Consider the following 15,319-nt stretch of genomic DNA (forward strand, 5'->3'; position numbering starts at 1 on the left):
AAATAACAGCTGTATCTCAGTGGTTTGGTACGATTTTTCCAGTATCAGACACAACATCAATGAGAAGATTAGAAAAGGTACATTTTCTCAATTCCCAAGATGCTCAGATAACTGCTGTTGAAGGGCAACTGTAAAAGATTCAGAGGGAGATAGTTCCATACTTATTTATGAGGGATTTTTTTTTTACAACAATTTCATGGTGACTATGGAGAAATAATTACCTAATTTATACATAAACCAAACACAATTGTACAAAAAAAGAAAATGTTTATTGAGAATTCTGAATCCTTGTCACTCTTCCACGGTTGCAAAAAACCACAGACATACAGTACCAGTCAAAAGTTTGGACACACCTACTCACTCATTCAAGGGTTTTCTTTATTTTTACTATTTTCTACATTGTACAATAATAGTGAAAACATAAAGAAGTGTTAAACAAATGAAAATATATTTGAGATTCTTCAAAATATTCACCCTTTGCCTTGATGACAGCGTTGCACACTCTTGGCATTCTCTCAACCAGCATCATGAAGTAGTCACCTGGAATGCATTTCAATTTACAGGTGTGCCTTGTTAATAGTTAATTTGTGGAATTTCTTTCTTTCTTAAAGCGTTTGAGCCAATCAGTTGTGTTGCGACAAGGTAGGGGTGGTATAGAGAAGATAGCTCTATTTGGTAAAAGACCAAGTCCATATTATGGCAAGAACAGCTCAAATAAGCAAAGAGAAACAACAGTCCATCATTACTTTAAGACATGAAGGTCAGTCAATATATACATTTCAAGAAGTTTGAAAGTTTCTCCAAGTGCAGTTGCAAAAACCACGAGCGCTATGATGAAACTGACTCTCATGAGGACCACAGGAAAGGAAGAACCAGTTACCTCTCCTGCAGAGGATAAATTCATTAGTTACTACCAGTCTCAGAAATCGGCAATTAACTGCACATCAGTTTGCAGCCCAAATAAATGCTTCACAGAAACAGAGACTGCGTGAATCAGGCCATGGTCGAATTGCTGCAAAGAAACCACTATTAAAGGACACCAATAATAAGAATAGACTTCCTTGGGCCAAGAAACACGAGCAATGGACATTAGACTGGTGGAAATCTGTCCCTTGATCTGAGGAGTCCAAATTTAAGATTAATGGTTCCAACCGCCATGTCTTTGTGAGAGAATGCCAAGTGAACGGGTAATCTCTGCATGTGTGGTTCCCAAGGTAAAGCATGAAGGAGGTGTGATGGTGTTTTGCTGGTGACACTGTCTGTGATTTTTTTTAAAGAATTCAAGGCACATTTAACCAGCATGGCTACCACAGCATTCTGCAGCGATACGCCATCCCATCTAGTTTGCACTTAGTGGGATTATCATTTGTTTTTCAACAGGACAATAACCCAAACAGACCTCCAGGCTGTGTAAGGGCTATTTGACCAAGGAGGAGAGTGATGGAGTGCTGCATCAGATGACCTGGCCTCCACAATCACCCAACCCCATTGAGATGGTTTGGGAAAAGTTGGACTGCAGAGTGAAGGAAGAGCAGCCAACAAGTGCTCAGCATATGTGGGAAGTCCTTTTTTATTTATTTAACCTTTATTTAACAAGGCAAGTTAGTTAAGAACAAATTCTTATTTACAATAACAGCCTACCCCGGCCAAACCCTAAGACGGACGACACTGGACCAATTGTGCGCTGCCCTATAGCCTGGAATCAAACCAGGGTCTGTAGTGACGCCTCTAGCATGGAGATGCAGTGCCTTAGACCGCTGCGCCGCTCGGGAGTCCTTCAAGACTGTTGGAATAGCATTCCAGGTGACTACCTCATGAAGCTGGTTTAGAGAATGCCATGTGCAAAGCTGTCATCAAGGTAAAGGGCAGCTACTTAGAAGAATCTAAAAATCTATTTTAATTTGTTTCCCTTTCTTGGTTACTACATGATTCCATGTGTTATTTCATAGTTTTGATGTCTTTACTATTATTGTACAATGTAGAAAATAGTAAAAATAAAGAAAACCCTTGAATGAGTAGGTGTGTCCAAACTTTTGACAGGTACTGTACATTCATTCTAATCTTGACAAATCCATCCTTATTGTTCTGAAATCAAATCATATATAAAGCATTCTACTTTTTGCCACAAGGACTCAAACGCACATGTGCAGTAGGGTGATGAAACCCCTACATCACAAACAAAAAAACTTCTCCCCAAATAGAAGCAGATTTTCTGTCGCTATATTTTACATTAATATTTATATTATGTGTGGAGGGTCACCAGTCAAGTCAGTGCCCGTTGTGGAGAGAGATGAGTCCTGTTGTAGTGAAACCAGCCCAGCAACATGTGACAGAGCTGACATTCTCACCGTGCAGTACCAGCACAAACAAGACTGTTGTTTTGGGTGACGCACACAGAGACAGTAGGTAGGTTGGTATGTCTTTTCTGGGTCATTCTAGAACATTTAATTCATTTCAGGTTTATTTGTGTCTATCCTATGTCGCACATATACAAATTCAAAGCTATAATGTGTCCTAGACTCGCACTTCCTGTAAACCACAAATCACAGCGCCCGTGCGTCTCTGTTTAAGGCAAATTTAACAGAACACTATTGTGAATAACCACTTTGACACACTGGCCTCAGTGAGTGTCACACAATAAAAGAGTGACACAAGCCTGAGTGTGTGACTTGGTAAAACAATGGTTTACAGGAGCAGGTGAAACGGCAACACCCTTAGTGACAGATTTTGTCCTTATCATCGACCAAGCAGTCTCTGTGAGAGCCAGCCAGTGTACATGCGTATGGGGGTAGAGCAGGGATTGCTATTCAACCAGTGGTGACGGTCTACCACGACCCTTTACCAAACCGTGCCAAAGACAGAACAGAAAACAAACAGAACATGGCGAGAGTTCACCATCGGAGCAAAATGGGGTAATATCACAAAAGGAAACAGTAGCGTCAAATCCAATAACATCCATGGACTTTCTTTCCCTCCACCTTTTCTGTTTTGGCACTGGTGAGTTTGGTAACAGATGCATGTAATTCTAAGTGTGTGTGTGTGTGTGTGGGTTTGGGATTAGAACCTGTGCGTTTGTCTCGCTCACATTTAAACGTCCTAACCTAAACAAAATAATAACATCTGCAGTATGGGGAGGAGGCATCTGTATGGAGCTTGGTGCAGCTGACCCGTCCCCGCAATCATCATCTTCTCTCCCTTCTCTTTCTCTCTGGGCATTAGCGGATGGCTTTGACAGGGCTCTTGAAGCTGGAGGCTGCTTGCAGCTGGAGCTGGTAGGCCATGGGGTGAATCTTGAATCCATAAAGCCTGTTGTGAGGACATGAGAATTCATTAGATCTTGATGAACGTGTGACAGGAGTCTATGAAGAGATTCCATTATGGTAGCACTTATTTTACACGACCGTTTCCTATGGTATGTAGCTGAAATGTATTAGGAAATTATCTGCTATGAGTAGAAATTGATCTAGGACTTGCTTTCAGTGAGTTACGTGGGAATGACATGAAAAGGAACAAGCCTATTTTACACAGTTGTACTGACCTAGGCACAAACTGGTTGGCGGGCCTCTTGGGCCTGTACTCGGGGTGCACCATGAAGAGCATGTGGGGGAATCCAGTGCCAAAGTAGGCCCCGTCTGTGTGGTGGTGCCGGGAGGACTTGGGCGTGTACACGTCCATACACTTAGGGCAATACAGCTTCACCATAGCCTCGCCTGGGATATCTGACAGACCTAGGGAGGGATAGGGGGAGAGTTTAGAGACATTACTGGTCTGAAATAATTATGAAATGCTCGAGGACACACTACTGTATTCATCCAGGTGTCTCTTGGAAACCAGATTAGATTTGAAATGGATCGTAATACATTCAAATCTTACACAGAGGATTCAACGATAAAGTACACAGAGAATATGCGTAGCATAGTTTGGGTTAGGAAAGCAATGTGGCTGGATACCCAGAATTGTTTGTCTTTGGCACATGAACATTCAAAGCCAAGATACAAATGTTGCTCTTTGAGGTTAATCAAAATTACCCTTAAGTCTTATAGTCAATCACTTGTCCCCACACTAGGTGTGGGTGGTAATGGTTGAAACAAGACAGACATACACTCACCAATGGGCAGCATGGGCTGGTTCTCACAATAGACGCGGGGGCAGTAGCCAAAGTCCCCCTGTTGATACTTCTCCAACTGAGAAAAAGAGATAGAGATCAATGGAGAATGTGAAAAACATTTCAGGAGAAATGCTGCATACATGTGATATGCAGCCTTTCAACAAACTTTGGAGACAGAAGGGTCGTTGCTGTACCATCTGAGCAATGCCCCTGTTGGTGAGGATGTATCGTGCGTGGATCAGCCCGTAAAGCATCTCCGCTGCCTGCTCTATGAGGTCACTCTGGTTGGGGTTGTCCTCCAGCTCCTCATCTGTGGAACAGAGAGGAGAGAAGAGCTTATATGAAAGGCGAAGAGGCCACTCACATGTTCTGATTTAAAGATTACTCACAAAAGCATAATTGTGTACATAACTGTAACGTCTTTACACATGCTAAAGATATCGGCATCTAATACAGCAAGACAAAAATATTGAATTGGGTGTTTTAGTGCTGGGCTAGAACAAACGCCTGCCACACACTATAACTTAGGATCAGGGTTAGTGACCACTGAGGCAATTTAGTGTGCGTACACAACTTTAACACTGAGGTGATGCAACCATAATATTTGTATTCTGATCTAAATTGTGTGGGATGTTCTGTACTTCCGAGTGCAGTAGAGATGGTTCTGGAGTTGGGCTGACCTGGTTCTAGGTCCAGGATCATGTCCAGGGCCTGGCGGTAGTGGGGAACCTGCTCATTGAGCCCAGTCAGGTTGAACTTGTCCTGGATGTAGTCCTCATCCACCTGCCAATGGAGGAGAAGACAGAAGTTAGCGACAAATGCCAGACCTATTCATGTTTGAAAGTAAGTTTGTGTAGTGAGGGGTGTCTATGAATGACAGGATTTTACTCGAGCACTACTCAACTCACCACCTGCCTATCAGTACATTTGGTTAGCTGAATCAGGTGTGTAGGGCTGAAGCAAAAACCTGCACATCCAGGATAAAGGATTGGCCACCCCTGTCTTAGCTTACATTCACTTTTTGGTCAATGAGTTTGGCTATATTGCCCTGGGTGCTGTTAGATACTGACCTCACAGAAAAACTCGTTTCCCCTCAGTCCACAGAACCAGGAGATCCATGACACTTCCTCTGAACTGCTCATCTCGGGAGACTAAAGGGCAAAGACATTCAACAACAGAGCCATTTAGTGTGTGAATGTGAAAACGGAAGGTTGATAGTTCAGCAACACAAAAATATCATAGGTAGCTAGCTACAATAAAAAAGACAAACATAATTATATCAAAACCATAAGAGCAATTAGCTAGGTAACTAGAAAACGTTAACTGTAGGTTTACCTAGTTAGTTACCGTTACCGCGCCAATGTGTAGTTAACGTTAACTAGCTAAATCATTGGTAACGTTAGTTGACATTGGAAGTGTACGAAATAAGGATATTACCCATGAAAATACCTATGTTACATCAACAATCATAATTTGTAGCGTACCCAATAGTTTGCTAGATGACCAGCAGAAAATTATTGCTAAGTTACAGCCTTAGCTAGTAGCTAACGTTAAAGCCAGGTGGAAATTCAATATGGCGCATCGTCCAAACTAGGCCGCATTAAATTTGATCAGTTTTCAGTCGCAAATCCTCTTAGCTATATCATATCTCACATTAATATATGCAGTAATTCTGGTAACTTACCCCCTCTTTAAAGGGTTTAACGCCAGTAAAATATAAGAAACGTAATATTTAGTGTTGTAAATAAAATGGACACCACCTCCCAGTAAACCGCTGCAGTAGGCGTTTTCGTTGTAGGCAAATTGATGACGTACAAATTCAGAGACTATGGGTACTGTAGTTTTGAAGTCCTCCAAAAACACTATTACGAGAAAGGCAGAAATGCTTTTAATATATTGTCCAGTATAAAATGTAGGATAGGAACAGAAGTTATAATTGCTTCTTATATAGACCAGAAACTCTCAATCTTCTCTGGTAAACCATCAGTGAGGGCACTCCAGAGCGGATAGATACGATTTTATTTGAATATCAAATTTGTCACATGCGCCGAATACAACAGGTGTAGGTAGACCTTAGTGAAATGCTTACTTACAAGTCCCTAACCAACAAGCAGAAAATACCTGCAGAAAATTGATAGGAAAAACAGCCTTCTACGGACACTGGAAGAATGCCGGTCCTCATATTTTTGGGACCTTCGTGAATCATGTTGTAACAAAGGCGGCCAAGTCCTGTAGGGGAGGCTTTGGTTTTATTTGGCTTGCAGTACCCAGTCAAGGGCTTAGGATAGCACTAAGACCAATAACCTTCAAAGCTCTAAACGGGAGTGAAAATCTCCCAGCCCTTGTTAAGACTTCTATCCCACATCATCTCAATGCAACCCAGACACTTTAATTAGGCTAAAGACTTTCTAGGTGGGGCCTCAAACCTACAAACTCTTAGTTAACAGCTAAGCACTCTATCCAGCAAACACCCATCCATAACTGAGCAGTATTTCCCAATCAAATAAATTGGAATGTCCTATCCTCCATACACTGATCATCAATCTGCAAGACCATGATGTACAGTACCAGTCAAGTTTGGCCACACCTAACCATTCAAGGGTTTCTCTTTATTTTTTAAAACTATTTTCTATATTGTAGAATAATAGTGAAGACATCAAAACTATGAAATAACACATATGGAATCATGTCTTCAAAGCAACCACCCTTTGCCTTGATGACAGCTTTGCACACGCTTGGAATTCTCTCAACCAGCTTCACCTGGAATGCTTTTCCAACAATCTTAAAAGGAGTTCCCACATGTGCGGAGCACTTGTTGGCTGCTTTTTCTTCACTCTGTGGTCCAACTAATCCCAAACCATCTCAATTTCATAGTTTTGACATCTTCACTATTATTCTACAATGTTGAAAATAGTAAAAATAAAAACCCTTGAATGAGTAGGTGTGTCCAAACTTTTGACTGGTACTGTGCATGCATATCAGTGCAGAGAACCACCTACCATTGCCCAGGCACTGAAATTAATATAGATTTAATTTCACATGGGGGCAATTCATAAATAAACTCAGACAAAAACAGATTTTCCATTAAAACAAAAGTTTATTCTCTGTAATTTTATTATAATAAGACACTTCTCTGCTTGTACATTGCTCCCTTGAACTTAAAAAATGGCAACATTTGTTTGTGGGAATGTAAGTTGGGGTAGACAAAAACGTTGATATATACACATGTATATATTGGTATGTTACGGTTCCATTAATAAACCATAAATTATAGAACAGCTTTAACCACTCCAGGTACCTTGGTAATGCTGTAAATATAGTACAATCTTTGAGGTTTTCAAGAATACACTATCGTTTTCTTTAAAACATGGATACATACAATATGAGCACATCAATAGTAAGAGTTAAGGAAGGATGCAGGGCTCATAAGCCTGTGTTAAGTGTTTGGCTACCAATGTTTTTTTTTCCACAGGCAAGGCAAGCTGCACCCATGGATGTGGTAATGCTTAGTAGAAGTCAGTGGAAAATAAAATGTACCCACTTCATTTTTGCCTGCCTTGGTGTATGGCAAAAATGGCATTATACCCAAGTAACTGATTATGTACTTAATTTGGATAAACATATACTTGAATGTATATACATAAATGTATAAGAAAGAACTGTAGAATTGTCTTAATATAGTTCTTAAAACTAAGTTTGGGCAAACAAGGCAAAAGCGTTTGCCATCCATATGACCCCCCCCCCCCAAAAAAAAAGTTATTATATAGACACCAGAAAAAGCATGCGCACACTCAAATGCCCTACTCAAAACATCCCAAAACTAATCTTAAAATGGTGGCTGTCAGTAAACAAACAAACCCCAACTTACAAGCAGTGAAAAATGTATGCAAATAAATAAAATAAAATGTTATAATTTTATCCATTTCAACTTGGATGCTGCCCCCTGCCCCCATCAAATTTTCAAAACCAGCTGTAAGCCATTTTGTGAATCAGTCAGTCTACATCACAAGTTCTAAACCCATGTATTCCCTGTAACACTCTTGGAGAATAGTATTATACCTTGCAAATGTATTTGGACATTTGGGAAATCAGTGGTGTGACAACACATCACCCTGGCCCTTTTCCACCATAGTCCAAGATTCAGTTCAATTGAGCCATATAGTTGCCACCGAGGTTTTGGAAAGGTTGTCTTGAAATAATGTACACTTTGAAAATACTTCCTCAACATGGAGCTCTTGCCAGCCCGACTTTTGTTACAGGGGTCTCTTCTACAGCACAGTGCAGTTGTATTTGAGTAGAGTGCCTTCCTACATTGAGTAGGACAGCATGAATATAGTAGTACAATACTCTGATGGCCAAACTTAGCACTCTGGAACCAGAGTACGACACCTGCTGCATCATGTAACAAACTTGTTCAATAAAAATACACCAACCAGTTCTTTATACTATAGGAGTGGACTCAATTATCAATTGAAGAAAAAAAAAGAAAAAAGTCAAACGGTAAAATAAAATAAGAGCATATAACTTCATATTTCTTTCTCGCAACATGACTTGCATTTTCAGTGAACAAATGTTTCCCTGACCAGAAGTTTCATGTGAAAGTATCTTGAGAAAAAAAATTGCCTCCACAGAAAATGTATTTGTTTTATTTTTTATATAAAGCATTCAAGCTATTAATTCAGTGTTCTTGGGGTAAACAAACTTGATGAACAGGAGAGAATCTTACTTCAGCAAAACGTCCTTTTTTGCAGTGTATATAAGAGGGCTCTCCAACCCTGTTCCTTGAGCACTACTAGAATTTCACACCAACCCTAATCTAGCACACACGTTTCTCAGAATTAGCTAGTTGATAAACTGAACCAGGTTAGTTACAACTGGGCTTGGAGCGAAAAACTACAGGAGGGTAGCTCTCCAGGAATAAGGTTGAGACCCCTGGTATCGAACGTCTGCAGCTTGTGAGAAGATAATGCTACGTTGAGAGAACCTTTTATCTAACAGGAACAAAAGAGCAACAGAAAGTAATAAGAGCAGGTCAACAATAACAAAATCACACCGTCTAGTTCTGAACAAGCAGCAAAGACATTGATATTAGAGACAAAAATCAATATGAGGAGAGTGTGGATGGGTGAGCAGTAGTACTTCAGCTGGCCTGTTGTGGCTGTCACAGTAATTAAAGAGATGTACTTGTTCGTCGGGAGATCAAAAACTCAGAGGGAGGTGGGGGGAATTGTATAAAAAGTTATTTTAAAGACCTGCTTTGCAGAAGAAAAATACACACCCCTAACTTTTTAAGGGGGGGGGGGGGACTGAAACAAAACTGACAAGAGGCAAAGAGGGGAAACAAAACAAATAATTATTTTGTATAAATCTATGGTACAATTGTTCTCGTTAAAATAAGAACCTGCACCCCACCCACCCCACGTGGGAACATATAATGTAGATAACTGCCCTACAGAATACCACCCCATTCCAAAGCGTGGTAGAAATATACACAGGTACATAAATATAAAAATCTGCCTTCTCCTGGTTAGCCAATTTATCCAACATGTTTATCATGACATGTTTAACATATCATACTGCATACACACAAACTACTACGCGTGATTGTGTATATCTGTTATATGTCATATTGTGCTTGTAAATGCAAACACGTGTTGTTTTTTTATGTTTTCCGTCAAAAGGTGTGTGTTCAAAACGAACAAGCGTGTCTGCTGATCCTAAATCGGGGTGGAATTCTGAAGGGTGGTGGGGGGTACAACTGAAAAGGGGGGAGCAGAGTGACACTTTACAATAACGGACAGGAGATAGAAGATGGATGAAGAGCGAAAGAAGCCTAACGTGTGTGTACACTGTCTCCATAACTATGTATTGAACATTAATGTGCTAATATGTTAAGGGACGAGAACAGAGAGGCTGAAGGAACGACAGACAAAGGGATAAATAACAGTGGGGCGGGGTGGATGCATTTGAAATGTTTCCAGATCTTCCACTTCACTTCCTGTTTTTGGGGGAGGGCCAGTTTCCACGGCGCTCGCCGCGTTGCCCCCCTCCATTTCCGGCTCCACCACCACTGGGCGGGCCCCGTGGGCCTCTTCCTTCTCTTCCTCCAGCGTTGACCCTCCTGTTTTGTCGCTCCATCCCAGGACGCTGGCTGGAGAAGCTTCTCTTGTTTGCCGCCTGCTCTTTCGCCGTCATCTCTCGCTCTCCGACCACTCCTCCTCCCCCGCCTCCACCACCACCACCTCTTCCGGGTGGGTGATGATGGTGATGGGAGGAATAGGACTTCCCTCCTCCTCCCTCCCTCTCCCGGAACTCGGTGAAGTCACTGCTCTCGGAGGCGGTCTCCCACTCCTCATTGGCCTGATCGGAGTTCTGGTTGGAGAAGTCAGGGGATTTGGCACCCCCTGCTGGGTTGTGGTGATGCTGAGAGTGGGCCTGGCCGGAGATGCCCTGGTTGTAGTGGTGGTGGTGGTGACTGTTTGCACTTCCAAGATGGCCACCGGTACTGTTGTTGCTGTTGTTGTTGGTAGCCGTAGTAGCATTGGGGTTAGCATTGGGGGCATCGCATGTTGTGGGAGCCACGTTGGGAGTGCCGTCAGTGACATCCTGAACATAACTCTGTCCGGGCGAGGAGGGTCGTCCTCCTCCGATGATCCCGACTCCTCCGTTGATGCGAGCGGCATTCTCTCGCTCCTTCAGCCGCCGGAAGCGCGGTGGCTTATCCTGTTGATGCTGGGAGCGCCCGTGGCGACGGCGTCTCGGGGGGCGCTCAAAGCCATCACGCGGGACACGAGGGAAGCCACGCCCATCCGGCCCAGAGAGAGGGAGTGGAAGGGGCCCGCTGGAGTTGGTAGTGGGGTTAGCCATGGATTGCTGGATCCCAACTCCTCCGTTCTCTGTGGAGCCCTGTGGGGCTGGAGTAGGTGTAGCAGGGATAGACTGTGGAGGGGTTGCTCCTCCCTGATTCTGAGCTTGGCTTCCGTCCGTTGCCTTCTCCTTCTTCTCCCCACTGGTTCCACGACCCGTGTCTTTGGGTGCGGCCGACTGCATTGGGGCCTGATGCTTGCGGACCGAGGCTGAAGACTTGGAGGCCCAGCCGTGAGGGTCGGCCCTAGATCCTGACCTGTGACCTCCAGCCATTCCTCCTCCACCACCACCACTTTTATAGATAGAACCTCCTCCCCCGCTGCCACCTCCCCCGCCACCTCCCCCCCTGCCCCTCCTGGAGGGCACACCCCTGGGGGTGAACACCCGGGTATGGGAGCCTCTGGGTGGGGCGGAGCCGCTACCGGTAACGTTATCTGTGCCGCTGCCATTCTTGGTGCTGGACTTGCGGTCTTCTTTGTCCGACTGGGCTAGGTCGCTGGCGGCACTCTCGCTGCCCGTCTCAGACCCCCTCTGCCTCCTCCTCTTTGGGACCTCCTCATATTCAGAACCCTCGCTGCGGGTCTCGCTCTGATTACGGGCGCGCCCCGGGTTGGCCTGCGACCCCCCTCGGCCTCGCCTTCCCCCCGATGACTCGTCGTAGCCTCCGCCGGATCGGTAGTCTCGGCTACTCCTGCTGCCCACTGCCCTGCCACGGCTAACGCTGCCACCCCCGGCCATGCCCGTGTAGGTGCCTCTGTAACCCCGGCCGCGCCCGTAGAACTCGCCACCTCGCCCGACTCTGTTGCCACGGGCCGAGACGCTGTGGTAGGACGCACCACCGCCCCTTTCAAAGGAACGCTCTCTGTCCCGCCTGTTAGAGGGGTGGCCGGAGTACCCTGATGAGGGGGTGGGATTGACCCCATTTTTGGGCCCCTTACCCACTCCTCCTCGTTCGTTTGCTGTTCGATCCTTCCCTCCGTTTCTGGGTTTAGGACCTGTCTGAGCCGGCACTTCTTTACCAGACACTGCAGCGAAGCTCTGTGGGCCGGAGGATCCTTCCTGCTTGACTGATGAATGGCCTCCATCTTGTCTTTCATCTTTGTCTTTTCCGAAACCTCCGCTGGTCTTTTCTCCTCCCTCGCCCTCCCCTCCTCCCTCTCTCTTCAGCACAGGCCTCTTGATAGGCCCCGCCCTCTTGTTGGCGTTTCCACCTCCCGATTGGCCACTGGCGGGTTTGTTGTGGTCAGACGCTGTTGGGTGATTGGAAGAATCCTCCCCTCCGCGGGAATGTCCACCCATTGCTCTCCTGTTGTGTGAAGAGGGGACCCCTGCGTTGCTGCTGCCTGGCCTTGGCCCCCACTGGGTCTCAGTCTTGTGTTCCCTCCCGCCTCGCTCCCTCTGGTTGGGCTTGGGGTCACGGTGGTGGTGCTGCTCCTGGCCCTGCCTCTGCTGCTGGGACTGAGGATGGGACTGCTGAGATGTCACAGAGGACTGAGAGTGGCTGTGGCCAGGGCCCATCTTATCCTGCTTCATTTCTCTGCTGCTTCCTGTTTCATGTCTCTGCCCGGTTCCTGTGTCGGCCTCGCGCTGAGGTGGAAGGTGATGCAGGACCGCCTTTCCACTGTCGTCCTCCCTGGATGAGGAAGAGGAGGATGAGCAGGAGGAAAGGGACGGCTGTTGGAGCAAGGGCGAGGGGTCACCCTTCTTCAGGGCTTCGCCTCCTCTCTCACCGCGGCCATTCTCGGACTTGTGGAGATGGAGGGGGAAGTGGGAGGGGGCTTGATGTTGTTGATGACCATGGTGTTGAGGGTGGTGGGAGTTGTTATTCTCCAGGGGAGAGAGGTCTGTGCGCCCGTTGCGGTCGTAGTGGGGGCGGGGGGCCCCCCAGATCTGGCCCTGTTGCTGGCCGCCCTTGTGGCCCTGGCCCTCATCCTGGTGGCTGAAGCCTCCACCACTCCCCCTCGGTTGCTGCTGCTGGTGGGGGGCCATGCGGGAGCCCTGGTCGGGGAAGTTGCTGTAGTTGCCCCGGCCTCCCATGTAGGACTGGTGGTGGTGACTGCCTCCTCCCTGGCCCCCCACCTGAGTGCCCACAGGTGGTGGGGTCTGGTTGGAGGAGCCGGAGCCAGAGCTGGGCTGCTGGATGGGGCCTAGCCCCCCCTCTCGCAAACCACGGACTGGAGGGGTGTCACTCCTAAAATAAAGACCAGAGATTTATAAAAGACACTTGTGGAAACTGCATCCCGTACTAACAACACTGACTCAATTCAAATATGTAAAATCTAATGTGATTTCAACTCATACATATTTTCCTATTCCATCAGTATTGTATGATCTGACAATTAAAGGGGTACTTCAGGCTTTGGGCAACGGGGACCTTTATCTACTTCCCTAGAGTCAGATGAACTCGTGGATACCATTTTGTTTCTCTGTGTCCAGTATTAATTTAGAGGTAGTTTCGCAAGCACAATGACTTGAAGTCTAAGGCTCTAGTTCGCAAGTGCGCTAGAGCTAGCTAGCAATTTCCTTTAAAAAGTAGGCAGAGAAATGGTTTCCACACGTAAATCTGACTCTCGGGAAGTAGATTAGTAGTATCCCTTTAAATGATTGTGATTGACATTTGACCCCCGTCCCGTCTTACCTAGTCCCACTGCCACTGTCCTCTTCCAGAGCCTGCTTCTGTCTCAGAGGGGAACTCAGTCCCCTGCCTTCGCTGCCCGTGGGGAACACCTCGGGCCCCCAGGCCAGTTTGGGGTCCATAGGGGGCGTACCACGGTGGGGGTGTCCCGGGTGCTGTTGCCTTTCGAAGTTATCGGAACCAGAGCCCCCCGAATCGGAGCGCTCTCGTCCCATCATCCCTGCAACAGAGATGGGTAACGTTAGAAAAGTCACACACAATTATTCAAATTTTGGCTGACAACCTGGTGCTATTTCTTAGAGCATTTTAACTTTATTGCATTACCATAATCTCTATGGGCTAAATCCTACATTTAAATCTGGTTTGCACAAATCTGCCATTGACCTCAATAGAGGATTTACAATGTTTTGTTTCTTCACGAAACTAAGTTCCATGCAAATTCAGATTCAGCTCTATGACAATATGCCTACTCCTTAATCACACTACCATGAGTACCCACCTGCGTGTTGCATGTTGGGCGGATAGTAATCCATGGGCCCTGGAGGGCGACCCTGCATGCTCCCCTGCATCATCCGTGGGTCCATGTAGGGCATCATCATCCAGCGGGGGTCAAAGTTCATGGGCAGGGGGCCGCGGCCCATTGAGCCCTGCGGAGGGTACTGCAGGGGCCCAGACTGCTGCTGCTTGGGACCCTGGGTCTGAGGGGTGGCCCCTGGGCCCTGCTGCTGAGGTGACTGCTGAGGCGGGAGCTGCTGCTGACTCTGTTGGGCTGCTTGGCTGTGCTGCTGCTGCCACTGCTGCTGCTGCTTCATCAGCTGCTCCTGAAGACACCAAGTGGGCGAGATATTATAATAATAATAAATACATAAGCCATTTAGGAGACCTTTTATGAAAAGCGGCTTAGTCACACGTGTAGGGCTGGGAGATATATCAAGTTAATTCGATCAATTAGAATGTATGTTTTAGCGCAAAAAAATCCACATGCATGCATCGGGAGAATCAAATTATTTTGTTTTTCGATTTTATGAGCGTTTATGTCCGCTCGTTCTTATCTTATCTCGTCGTTTTGGTCTGGTCTCCTTCGCTTCTTTTGTGCTGAGTGCACCTTCCCACTCAAACACCAAGCCCCTCCCTTGCCACTCGCAACAACAAAGATGGAAGATCACTTTTTCCTCTCTGACAACAAGCAGTTTCAACTCACTATTTGCATTTGCGGTTTGGTCCAACAGAATCGGTCATACACTGAAACACATGGAGAAATTTTACTGTAATAGAGGAAAACGTAACCTTATGTCTTAACTCCAAAAAGTGACAAAGAGCAGACCCTACAAAGAGCAGGACCTCCCGAGTGGCGCAGCGGTCTAAGGCACTGCATCACAGTGCTAGTGGCATCACTACAGATCTTGGTTCGATAACGGGCTGTGTCGCAGCCAGCCGCGACCAGGAGACCCATGAAGCGGCACACAATTGGCCAAGCGTCATCCAGATTAGGGGAGCGTTTGGCTGGCCGGGATGTCCTTGTCCCATTACGCTCTAGCGACACCTGTGGTGGGCCGAGAGCATGCACACTGACACTGTAGCCAGGTGTACAATGTTTCCGCTGACACATTGGTGTGGCTGGCGTCCGGGTTAAGCGAGCATTGTGTCAAGAAGTAGTCCGGCTTGGTGGGGTCGTGTTTAGGAGGACGCATGGCTCTCAAGCTTCGAGT

At 46.1% G+C, this 15,319-nt stretch overlaps 2 protein-coding genes across 9 annotated transcripts in view; both read right to left on the minus strand.

Moving 5' to 3' along the window:
* Nucleotides 1-2,414: 2,414 nt before the first annotated feature.
* LOC110496050 (casein kinase II subunit beta) lies at nucleotides 2,415-5,932 on the minus strand. 6 transcript variants are annotated; one of them, XM_021571696.2, is made up of 7 exons: nucleotides 5,793-5,932; nucleotides 5,179-5,259; nucleotides 4,789-4,891; nucleotides 4,303-4,418; nucleotides 4,109-4,184; nucleotides 3,539-3,728; nucleotides 2,415-3,306 (listed from the first exon to the last, which is right to left on the minus strand). In XM_021571696.2, the coding sequence occupies exons 2-7, from the start codon at nucleotides 5,248-5,250 to the stop codon at nucleotides 3,216-3,218; spliced, it is 648 nt and encodes a 215-aa protein (XP_021427371.1). In that variant the 5' UTR covers nucleotides 5,251-5,259; nucleotides 5,793-5,932; the 3' UTR covers nucleotides 2,415-3,215. The 6 variants fall into 6 exon arrangements, with proteins under 6 accessions (XP_021427371.1, XP_021427369.1, XP_036808423.1 ...); XM_021571694.2 differs by having other exon boundaries at nucleotides 4,750-4,891; XM_036952528.1 differs by having other exon boundaries at nucleotides 4,750-4,891; nucleotides 5,869-5,893.
* Nucleotides 5,933-7,185: 1,253 nt separating this feature from the next.
* Nucleotides 7,186-15,319, minus strand: part of LOC110496051 (protein PRRC2A) — a 49,623-nt gene continuing 41,489 nt past the window's right edge. For all 3 annotated transcript variants that reach the window (XM_021571698.2, XM_021571699.2, XM_021571697.2), the window contains 3 exons: nucleotides 14,110-14,431; nucleotides 13,614-13,830; nucleotides 7,186-13,166 (listed from right to left, as the gene is read on the minus strand). In XM_021571698.2, coding sequence (XP_021427373.2) covers nucleotides 10,100-13,166; nucleotides 13,614-13,830; nucleotides 14,110-14,431 — 3,606 coding nt within the window. In that variant the 3' untranslated portion in view covers nucleotides 7,186-10,099. The remainder of the gene's footprint in view (nucleotides 13,167-13,613; nucleotides 13,831-14,109; nucleotides 14,432-15,319) is intronic.

Source organism: Oncorhynchus mykiss, chromosome 18 (assembly GCF_013265735.2).
Source record: "Oncorhynchus mykiss isolate Arlee chromosome 18, USDA_OmykA_1.1, whole genome shotgun sequence".
NCBI classification, from domain to species: Eukaryota; Metazoa; Chordata; class Actinopteri; order Salmoniformes; family Salmonidae; genus Oncorhynchus; species Oncorhynchus mykiss.

Coding starts and splice junctions, on each gene's coding strand:
- LOC110496050 (XM_021571694.2), bottom strand. CDS start 5,250: ATGAGCAGTTCAGAGGAAGTGTCATGGATCTCCTGGTTCTGTGGACTG. Junction 4,419..4,749: donor CATCTCTACTGCACTCGGAA/GTACAGAACATC, acceptor TCTGTTCCACAG/ATGAGGAGCTGGAGGACAAC. Junction 3,307..3,538: donor GCCAACCAGTTTGTGCCTAG/GTCAGTACAACT, acceptor TCCTCACAACAG/GCTTTATGGATTCAAGATTC.